Source organism: Durio zibethinus, chromosome 22 (assembly GCF_047325235.1).
Source record: "Durio zibethinus cultivar Kanyao isolate XHJ-2024 chromosome 22, ASM4732523v1, whole genome shotgun sequence".
Taxonomy (NCBI): domain Eukaryota; kingdom Viridiplantae; phylum Streptophyta; class Magnoliopsida; order Malvales; family Malvaceae; genus Durio; species Durio zibethinus.
The window spans coordinates 2,932,634-2,944,414 of record NC_143183.1 but is presented as its reverse complement, the minus strand read 5'-3'; the positions used below and the strand labels follow the sequence as shown (position 1 = coordinate 2,944,414).

Below are 11,781 nucleotides of genomic sequence, written 5' to 3'. Positions count from 1 at the left end.
ATATATATATTTTTAAAATAAAATATATTAATTTAAACTAATCAGAATAATAATTTTATTATTTAATAAAAAATTTATTTATTATATATATGTAATGAATGGATACAAATGCTATATTATTCGTTTGTATCCTTATATCTGATAAAAAATTTTAAATTTTTTAAATAAAAAATTGAAGAATTTGTTTATGTACAAAAGTAAACATATTTTTAAAGAATATAGATAAAATATGTATTTTTTAGATAAGAAAATAAATAATTTATTTTTATAGTTTTATATAGATTAATTTTATGATAATTAGTAAAGCATTTTCACTATTTGTTCTTTTCTGACTGATTATGATTTTACTTTTTATCCTTTACTTTATAGCAACTTTCGAAAAGATTTCAAAAAAAAAAAGTAAAAGTAAATTTCTTCCTACAACTAAAATCTAGATAAAAGGAATTTTTCTTTTTTATTGCTGAACAAGCAACATTACATCTGTGTTATGGGGTTGATCCCCAGATTTGACCCTATATGATATTATAGAAGCAAAATCTGTAATGCTATGATAGTAAAAAATATAAACTTTAATCTTGTTTCTACTAGGCTTTCTATTTCTTTGTCTGCCTTCATAGTCTATGGCTATCCTTATCGCAATTTTTGTATCTCTACCTGTACAAACTATTGTGTTGATGCTATAGCCGGTGTTCTTGGAAGCTGCTTGGGGCATTGTCTTCCCGAGTAACAATCATGAAATTTGCAATTTTCTAGACTGAATTAGGATTTGATGAGTGATCTTTGATCACTTCATTATTTGCTTGGGATTCCAATGAATTTGTTGTTGAAGATTGAGGTTTGACAGAACCATCTAAAGAATGAAGTTCTTGATCATGACGAGCTTGTGCTGTCCATATCAGAACCAAAACTACCATGGTGATTGACAGAAACACCATTGCAGCCCATGCCATGCGCACGGATCTCTTCACTGGTTTGCAGTGGTCGCGAAGGATCTCAGAAAACACGTCCTTCACTGACTGGCATTCTACTAGGTTTTCCATGTCAGGATAAACATTTAGCAGGTTTTGAATTGAAATTGTGTAAGCCTCCACTGTTTTGTAATCACTAGCAGATATGAATTGTCCCTCTTGACAGGTTCCACTATTGGCATCAGAACAAGTAAACAGAATCAATATCTACAAAGAGATCAGTCAATTAGTCATGGATAAATGCTAGCAACAATGCATGAACATATTTGATATTTGATTTCCTTCTGCATACCTTTGGTATGTCGCCAATCTTAATCGTATTAGCAGGACAGTTATCTGGCTGGTATATATATTCTGGCGGCGCAGAGAAAGGATTGCAAACGTAAGCAAGATTTGGATATGTTGTTGCTTGCAATTGTGATATGTTCGAATTCACCTGAAGAACAGTAAACAGAAGGCGAATTGAATCATAAGCAAATTGTGCAAATGTTGAAGTACTTGTTTCCATTACAAAATAGAAATTCAAAGGACAAAATGTAAATGAAACTATTTGATGTTTGCCATTGCACTCTGAGGACTTTAACATTCTAAGGAACCTTTAAGTTTAATGAAATTTTATGCATTGGATCAGTTTCGGAAGTTGAATTCGAATGAACCATTCAATGCCATGAAGAGATACGTTTTCTGTCATGAAATGCTAGACTCAAACTAGTTCTAAAGATTGTAACATATGAACTAAAACTACAATTTACCTCATTAACAAGGTTGTAGATTCCGGTAGTAACATCAAACAGGATTGGTCTCGCAGAGAGCAATTCATCACAAGGGAGGATTGAGCTCAAAGTGTTGTTGTAGGGATTTTCCTGGAAGTTTTCAAGACTTGTACATGTATCACCTGAGAACCTGGAATTGAACATTTGTTTGAGTCATCACTTATGAGTGCAAACATTTCAAGCAACCTAGGAAAATCTTGAAATTTATTAAGTAAAGAGGAAAACAGATAAACTTGTACTTACTTTTCCAAGAAGAAATAAATCCCAAAGAACAACCAGCATAGGATTGTCAAGATCCAACATAATGCAATTAGCCTGAAAGAGTAAGAAAAAAATCTTCAGGTCAATTTTCTCACCTTTAGTAAGTGTTTTTTTTTTGTAAACGGGCAAAGGGTTCCTGCGTTTTGTGCAGTACATCTCCTATATACAAGTTCAATTGTGTCATGTCGTATTTGTATGTAATTATTATAAATGGGCTTTTGACTTAGGAGTGTATTCATATTATTTATTATATTCTAATGAAATTACATTTATTTTTTGATAATTTATAAAATAAGATTATATTGAATAAATTTACTACCAAATATTTAAATTAGTAATAAATAAATTATATTTAACTAGTTTACGAATCATTTGATGCACGGATTATTTTTATTTATTTAAATTTACGTGTATAAAAATAAATTAATATTTTTTTCAAAGTTATATAATCAAAATTTTCAAACTTAAAACATATATATATATATATAAGATTTTAATTGTAAAATAAAAGGAAGGACTAATAATCTAAAATGGCATAAAAAAACAAGATTACATATGCCGCTTCTAATAATTTTACACAAATTACACTTAGTCAACATCTTAATGAGTTTTTAGATGCATTTTATTTTTTATAAGATAATTGACATAATTAATCAGCTAAATTTATAATATAATATGAGCAACCATTTATTTTTTGCTGATGATAAACATTTTAATGATTTAATTAGTAATGGTATACTACCTTATTATAAAATAGGTTCAAGAAATAATGTTAGATTAGATGCTTTTAAAATTTTTTTCTTATAAAGAAAATTTAATATCTAGTCTATAAAAAATTTCCTATAAAATTTTATTTATAGACTAATTGCAAAACTATAGTTACATGCGTAGTACTTGGTATTGAAAAATTGTGTGTATGTTTTTTAAGATATTATGATTATAATTTCAATATTTTTGTTTAATGAATTTTATTATTCATCTATGTGGATATAGACATTTTGTCGAATCACGTAAATTATGTGTTCTTTTTATTTCATTTTTGTTTATTTATTTTTCACATGTTATTTTTAATAATAATAGTTGGAAATTTTTTTAAAATAATTAAAATTTGAAAAAGTATTAATGGATTATGCATGAAAAATAGTATTGTGCCTAGCATGGCACAACCCATGAAGATTTTAGGCCATGTGCCATGTTGAGCCATATCCTTAATTTTCATGAGTTGTGACAGCATGACACGTTAAAATAATAATGTTAAGTTGACACGATCTATTAACACATAGACTAATATTTAAATGAGCTATGCCAACTCAACATGACTCATTTAACTCCTTTAATATCAATAGATGGGATATGAGATGAATAGTATACTTTTTATCTTTAACTATGGATTTAAGAATTTATTTTTAGAGTGTCCACTTATGGTATATATAAAAATTTTTGATAAATTTATCAATCTTGTCAATGAAATGGGTGTTTTTTCTTCAAAATTTTTCATTTTTCAATGTTTGGGGGTATCGAGAAGAAATTTTAAGGGATCTCTAAGAAAAATTTTCCTTCAATTTTTCTTATTTTTCATTATTTGTGAGGTGTTTGAGGATACCCTTTGAAAAATACAGATTCACCTATGTCCATATCTATCCTTGATTGTTATATTATATTTATTTTTGCACCAATGTCCAATAAGTATTTTAAATCTATTTTCATCTTAATCTTCGTTGATAATTAATGAATAGGATAATTTTCGTACCAATAACCTTTTAAAAAAAACTAAATTTTAAATATATTTTTTAATTTTTTTATTTTTATCTTGCATATTTATATTTTTTTTATAAATATATATTAATATATTTTTTTAAAATAAAATATATTAATTTAAACTAATCATAATAATAATTTTATTATTTAATAAAAAATTTATTTATTATATATATAATGAATGGATAAAAATGCTATATTATTCGTTTGTATCCTTATATCTAATAAAAAATTTAAAATTATATTTGTTTTCATATCAGTAAAACTCATTTCCATTTAATTAAAAAGTTGAAATCTCCATAAGATATGGATAAATTTTGATATCCTTATTATAAGCATGCGTGCTTTTTAAATTCAAAGATTGACTCGTTTTATAACCAAAATCAAGAGTAAATGTATTGTAACTAGAGTATTGCGATTCGAAGAAAAATTTTATCTGAACTTGATTGGTTTTATTAAGTTTTTTTTAATAATTTTATTTAGTTGATATTTTTATTAATTTACTTTTAATTTTTTAAATAAAAAATAGAAGAACTTGTTTATGTACAAAAGTAAACATATTTTTAAAGAATATAGATAAAATATGTATTTTTTTCGATAAGAAAATAAATAATTTATTTTTATATTTTTATATAGATTAATTATATGATAATTAGTAAAGCATTTTCACTATTTGTTCTTTTCTAACTGATTATGATTTTACTTTTTATCCTTTACTTTATAGCAACTTTCGAAAAGATTTTTAAAAAAAAAGTAAAAGTAAATTTCTTCCTGCAACTAAAATCTAGATAAAAGGAATTTTTCTTTTTTATTGCTGAACAAGCAACATTACATCTGTGTTATGGGGTTGATCCCCAGATTTGACCCTATATGATATTATAGAAGCAAAATCTGTAATGCTATGATAGTAAAAAATATAAACTTTAATCTTGTTTCTACTAGGCTTTCTATTTCTTTGTCTGCCTTCATAGTCTATGGCTATCCTTATCGCAATTTTTGTATCTCTACCTGTACAAACTATTGTGTTGATGCTATAGCCGGTGTTCTTGGAAGCTGCTTGTGGCATTGTCTTCCCGAGTAACAATTATGAAATTTGCAATTTTCTAGACTGAATTAGGATTTGATGAGTGATCTTTGATCACTTCATTATTTGCTTGGGATTCCAATGAATTTGTTGTTGAAGATTGAGGTTTGACAGAACCATCTAAAGAATGAAGTTCTTGATCATGACGAGCTTGTGCTGTCCATATCAGAACCAAAACTACCATGGTGATTGACAGAAACACCATTGCAGCCCATGCCATGCGCACGGATCTCTTCACTGGTTTGCAGTGGTCGCGAAGGATCTCAGAAAACACGTCCTTCACTGACTGGCATTCTACTAGGCTTTCCATGTCAGGATAAACATTTAGCAGGTTTTGAATTGAAATTGTGTAAGCCTCCACTGTTTTGTAAGCACTAGCAGATATGAATTGTCCCTCTTGACAGGTTCCATTATTGGCATCAGAACAAGTAAACAGAATCAATATCTACAAAGAGATCAGTCAATTAGTCATGGATAAATGCTAGCAACAATGCATGAACATATTTGATATTTGATTTCCTTCTGCATACCTTTGGTATGTCGCCAATCTTAATCGTATTAGCAGGACAGTTATCCGGCTGGTATATATATTCTGGCGGCGCAGAGAAAGGATTGCAAACGTAAGCAAGATTTGGATATGTTGTTGCTTGCAGCTGTGATATGTTCGAATTCACCTGAAGAACAGTAAACAGAAGGCGAATTGAATCATAAGCAAATTGTGCAAATGTTGAAGTACTTGTTTCCATTACAAAATAGAAATTCAAAGGACAAAATGTAAATGAAACTATTTGATGTTTGCCATTGCACTCTGAGGACTTTAACATTCTAAGGAACCTTGAAGTTTAATGAAATTTTATGCATTGGATCAGTTTCGGAAGTTGAATTCGAATGAACCATTCAATGCCATGAAGAGATACGTTTTCTGTCATGAAATGCTAGACTCAAACTAGTTCTGAAGATTGTAACATATGAACTAAAACTACAATTTACCTCATCAACAAGGTTGTAGATTCCGACAGTAACATCAAACAGGATTGGTCTTGCAGAGAGCAATTCATCACAAGGGAGGATTGAGCTCAAACTGTTGTTGTAGGGATTTTCTTGGAAGTTTTCAAGAGCTGTACATGTATCACCTGAGAACCTGGAATTGAACATTTGTTTGAGTCATCACTTATGAGTGCAAACATTTCAAGCAACCTAGGAAAATCTTGAGAATTATTAAGTAAAGAGGAAAACAGATAAACTTGTACTTACTTTTCCAAGAAGAAATAAATCCCAAAGAACGACCAGCATAGGATTGTCAAGATCCAACATAATGCAATTAGCCTGAAAGAGTAAGAAAAAAATCTTCAGGTCAATTTTCTCACCTTTAATAAGTGTTTTTTTTTTAAACGGGCAAAGGGTTCTTGGGTTTTGTGCAGTACATCTCCTCCTCGGACTGGTCCAAACAGGCTTATCTAGGAACATTCAATAAGTGTTTGATGACATAATGAGTTAGATTCATAAATGCTGAAGTTCCTTACCAGTAAAGTGCTCGTCTTATTTTCAGTACTCCAGTCACTGCAGAGGGAAAATTTTCAACTTTCATAAGAACCATAGCACGAGTAAGAACATGAAAATTTTCAACTTTCATAAGGAAAATTTTCAGCAGAACTTTTGAATATACCTGACAAAGCTATAACTGCTACCAGGTTCAAGGAAATGGTCACCGTGGTTACTATAAACCTGTGAGAACAAATAGATATAACGGTCAATATCCTTCTAATTGATATGCAAATGTAATTGAACATGGCTAAAGAAGCAATGGATATGTTGGGGATGAAGATATAGAGATTTACACTATCTTGAGACCCCTATCAATCAATCGTCTGTTTTTTCTAGCCTGTCTCGCTATATCAGCAGCTGCAACATCCAGTTGCTCAGATGTGGAGGTAAGAAAACTAGATGCCTCAGCAGTTCCATTAGTTTCTCCCAAGTCATCTCTCATTTCTTTCATTGCCCCTGTAGTGTTATATATAGTTTCTGATGCCTCATTTGCTGTGTGGATAATGATGTCGACCACAGTTTTTGCTTCAGAATGGAATCTTGCTGTTCCCGCAAGAGCTAAACCTGATGCAGCTCTGCCAGTAAAATTAGGATTACAGATCAGTATTTGATCGGTATGGAGCATAACTTTTAGTACCTATTTGAAAAAAAATGAGATTCAATCAAATTTAGAAGTGATGTGAAGAACTTACATTGCCAGGATTGTGAAGATTATAGCTATGAGAATTGGCCATAAGTAACATTGATTGTGACAGATTGATTTTGTCTTATGCTTTCCATTTCTTTTACAACAGTAAGCAGTTGCCAGGAGATAGCCTCCATACAGAATTCCACACAAAAGCCATAGGAGTCCAATTGCATACCCATAGACGCCTGTAAATGCAACTGACTGCACAAAAACAAGGAGGAAAATTTGAAAAAATATTCTTTCAAAACTTTGAATAATATAGTTTTAAAGTTTATATCTAAAATAATTAAGATCAAAATTTTAAAAAAATTGATAATGAAAAAAAAAAATCACACTGTAACTGAGAGAGTTTAGAGAATTACACTCCAATAATGCTTGTTAGTGATGTCATATCCTCCTCTATATTTCTTGAAATTGTCCAATGGATCCACCCTCACTGTATCATCTGATTGTCTCCTGGGCTGTGACTCATTGCTTGAATTTGTATCTAATAATAAAAAAACATAAAAATTAAAAATTATATATATATAAGATTTTTTTCCTATTTTTTATTAAAAACAATGAAAAATTTCTTCATCCGCTGTCATTGAAATTTTTAAATTCTATAAACGAAATGATAACAAAATAAGATAATGCAAACGCACAGATTTGCCCTATAATGAATCATTACATAGACCAAATGGAGCTTGTGTTTCAGCCCAACTAATAACTCATATGACAAGACTTGGCCCCATCTTATTAATTAAATTGATCAGAAAAGCATATATGTTGACTTTTGACTTATTATCCCAACTTCTTGACCATTTTTCACGATTTGACTCAAATTCAAAGCAAAATTTTTCATTTGAATTTGTATCAACTTACATTTTTTTTTTATTTGAGGTTGCATTATAAAAGTATTGACTTCTAAATGATGGAAAAAGAAGAAATAGAAAAGTCAAAAGTAATTCGGCCCGACCTGGTAGAGAAGCACTAGGTGAATCAAATTGCCCTGTAGTTTCTATGACATTTATGGCTAAAATCGTCACCATTAACAACAATGGCACAAGCAATCTCGTTGTGCGTTCCATTTCTAACCTGCCAAACAAGGTAAACATTTATGAGTTCACAAAAAAAATGCTTAGAAATTTGACCAAAAAATTAGAAAAAAAATGCTTTGAAAATTATTGCTATACACCAATGCAATGCCAACACACACACATACACTATCCCTAAATCCTATATATTTTTGAAAGTATCAAATGCATTAATTCATGCACCATTGAGATTAAATAATTATAATTAGTTATAACTATACATTTATTTTCTGAAAAAAAAAAACTTAATTATTATTAAAAATAAAACTTTTCTATTTTTTTGATAAGGAAAAAGGGGTCGGGAAAAACATTGTAATCATCGAAACCAACAAAAAATCTTCAAAAGGACATGAAGATTTCGAGATTTACATATGAAAGATGTGAGAAAATTATCTCCCATTTCATAAAAAAGAAAAAAAAAATGGAAACCAGAAAGAAGGTAATAATATCAAAGACTTACAGGCAAGAGCATTGAGCTTTCTTTAGACTTTGGGGACTGCCGAGATTTTTCTTTGTAAATTCAGTGGGAAACAACAGGGAACTCGAAGCACGTATGCAAAAGAAAAGCAATAGCGTATCTAGCTTAAGTGTGAATGGAGAAAGATATTTTTTTTTCCTATATTATTATATACTATCAAAGGCTTTGAAAAACTTTTCTAAAAGCAGGGTGGCTTGAAAGGAATGACTTCTCGGCAAGCAAAGAACAATTTTGGCCGACATGATCTACAGTTCTCTCTACACATCCAAGAAACCAAAAAATATATATAAAAGTTTTCCTTTTGTTTCAAGAATCAAGGTTTCATTTGAGAACTCGAAGTTACGTTTTATGGTTGAATTCCTATGAATTATTAATAATTTAATCATAAAATGCATGATGCGATAATTGAAACTGCAACTTGCAGTTTGAAAGCCAACATTAATGCTCTAATATGGTTTGGCTTGATGATTGCATTAACAATAAGAGAGAAGAGACAGAATTAACAAAGGAAATAGAAGAAGCTAATTAAGCATGGAAGGAAATGGTGAAACAATGAACTTACAGTACTTTAGATAGATGTATCAATCTTCGAACCTCCAATTAAAGCTGTTAAAGAAAGCTTTCTGTTCAATGGCTGGCTCTCTTTACAGCTAATACTAATATCTTCAATCTTTTGATTTGATACATCAACTCGAAATTCCAAGTTTTTCCCTGACTGCTAATTCCGATAACTGAACAAGGGTTATAAATAAAAATTCAAGACTGAAACAAGTCTAGAAGCTTAGACTCTTCCAAAATGAAGTCATGTTTCTGGAGGTTGTATTCAAAACCAGAAACCCAAAGTCAAGAAACCCCAACAGATCTCCATAACTATAAGTTTTCAAACCCCAAAGCACCAAAAAAGCATGTGCCCAAGGCTATGTTTTATAAGAGAGAAAGAGGAGGGAAGTTTGGAGTTTCTGTACTGAACCCACATCTGAAAACTACAACAACTCCTCAGCTTTTCCAAATATATGATGTGTTCATTCGATTAAAGTGGGGTTGTCTGAAATGCATCCAATTCTAACCAAAACACTTTCGATTGTCTTGTCTATGTTGCCCAAAAAGTCGAGAAACAACCATGTCTTTTTCCTGGTCAATAGGGTTGCCTTTCCGTCAAGAGTATGGTCCTTTGTATGTATTTTTCTTACAAAAAATGTGGCTCCAAGAAAGTCAAGCGTGAATCTAAAATGGTGGCTAAAATAATCTTAGCCTAGATTGAAGTTAGTAAAGGGCAGGAAAAAAAAAATAGAAAGGTTTTTACAATAATGGAAATGTACTTTATTTCCTTGTTTGGATTGCCAAATTGAGTAAAAGAAAGGAATGAATTAATTATGGTTAAATTATGAAAAAAAGAAATATTATATTGTATTACTTTAATTATATTATTTTAAAATAAAATGTTTTTATTGTCATGTGAATAATTTTGATACAAACTATTTTAAATAATTTTGAAAGTTAATAAAAATAATTTTAATTAAAAAATTAATAATAATAATTAATTCATAAAAATGCATATTTGAAATTATTTTTATACTACCATAATTTTTTTTCAAAATTAATCCATAAATGAAAATTTAAATATTTATTATTAAGATAAAATAAACCATAAATTTGTTTAAGTACTAATATTTTTTTTATAGTTATACATGTTTTATCATTTTTTATTTTCATTATTTAAAATTTATGAAGTAATAACAAAATGAAAAAAAAAATTAAGATCAAGCATAAATTAAAAATATATCAAATTCAAAATTTTGACAAAAAAATAATTAGAGAAATGAGTTACTAAATATTTAAAGACAGAATCAATGGTTAACATCAATGGCTAAACTTAAATATTATAATAATATTTTTTAAAAATGATAAAATATAATAAAAATATAAAAATTATTTTATAGTTAAAAATTTTTAATCATTTCCTTTTTTTTTTGTTTATCCAATTTGGGGTAATTAAAAATTATGATTTTTGAGGAGAAAGGAGGGATGCTCAAATTTCTTTCTTTTTCTTTATTAAAAAATAAATGATAAACCAAAAAAAAAAAATTTAGTATTTTTCTAGCTTTTCTTTCCTTTCTCTTCCTTCCTTTCATCTCTCCTCAATCCAAACATAGCCTAATCTTTTATAAAGCTAAAATGGTAGGCTACAAACAAGGAGAGATCAATTCTATTTTTTATTTTAATTTTTATCCCTCTTTCCTTAATTTCATAAATTTATTTTGATATTGCCTCACTCAATAAAACTAACTCTATTTTGTCTAATATACACATAAATTTTAAAAGTATCTAATAAAATTGAGAGAAAACAGAGTTATCCATAAATCAATCAAGACAAAATTCAATTACTAACATGATAAAAATTTATGTTTAAATCCGAGCTCGTTCCTATCCAATTAATTTATATTTTTTATTATTAAAAATAAAAATATTTTTAAATATAATTTTAAAATTAAAATTAAATACAATCATATAATAATATCTTCGAATCAGATTAATTAAGCTCGTGAAAAAAAAAATCAAAATGATTGAAGAAAATTAGAAGAAACATAGATTGGCGCACGGTTTCCTTTTTATTTTTGCATTTAATAAATACCCTTTTTTTTTTCTATTTTTTTATAAGAAAGCACAGTCAAAAAGATACAACAAAAGAAACCCAGCAACATTTGGGTTCTGTGGACGGTGAACATGGCTGAAGTTATGGATTTTGGTACAAAAAAAGTAAATAAATTTATGTGGGTAAGGGACAAAAGACATATGCCTAACATTGCAACTTTCATTGATAGAAACTTGGAAGAAAGATTCAATTCAAACTCCATTGTGGGACACAGTTAGTGTAAACCCTCATTTTATACGTTTTTTTTTTTTTTTTATATCTATTAACTAAAGTTGAAAAGTAAATCAATAAAATCCATCACATGCTATTTGATTAATGATAAGTGGACCACATTCATGTACAAATTTTTTTGTACAACACATTTTTAAAAATTTTTTGCAGCCTTTGTTATTAAAGTTTGACTTGAATTTTTTTATGATTAATTTAATTGTTGATTTTTTTCATTAATTTTCTTAAATAATATGGTTTTTTTAGTATGTTAATAATTTTTAAAGTTA

At 28.7% G+C, this 11,781-nt stretch overlaps 1 protein-coding gene across 3 annotated transcripts; it reads right to left on the bottom strand.

Annotated features, from left to right (window-relative positions):
* Positions 1–431: 431 nt before the first annotated feature.
* On the bottom strand, positions 432–9,901 carry LOC111307726 (uncharacterized). Of its 3 annotated transcripts, none has more exons than XM_089751636.1 (11): positions 9,194–9,840; positions 8,036–8,154; positions 7,440–7,564; positions 7,082–7,278; positions 6,683–6,964; positions 6,511–6,569; positions 6,368–6,404; positions 1,985–2,056; positions 1,721–1,871; positions 1,261–1,404; positions 432–1,175 (listed from the first exon to the last, which is right to left on the bottom strand). In XM_089751636.1, exons 2-11 carry the CDS (start codon positions 8,145–8,147, stop codon positions 750–752), a joined length of 1,605 nt encoding a protein of 534 aa, XP_089607762.1. In that variant the 5' UTR covers positions 8,148–8,154; positions 9,194–9,840; the 3' UTR covers positions 432–749. The 3 variants fall into 3 exon arrangements, with proteins under 3 accessions (XP_089607762.1, XP_022761596.2, XP_022761597.2); XM_022905861.2 differs by lacking the exons at positions 432–1,175; positions 1,261–1,404; positions 1,721–1,871; positions 1,985–2,056 and adding exons at positions 4,546–5,289; positions 5,375–5,518; positions 5,835–5,985; positions 6,099–6,170 and having other exon boundaries at positions 9,194–9,901; XM_022905862.2 differs by lacking the exons at positions 432–1,175; positions 1,261–1,404; positions 1,721–1,871; positions 1,985–2,056; positions 9,194–9,840 and adding exons at positions 4,546–5,289; positions 5,375–5,518; positions 5,835–5,985; positions 6,099–6,170; positions 8,614–8,904.
* Between the last annotated feature and the right edge of the window lie 1,880 nt (positions 9,902–11,781).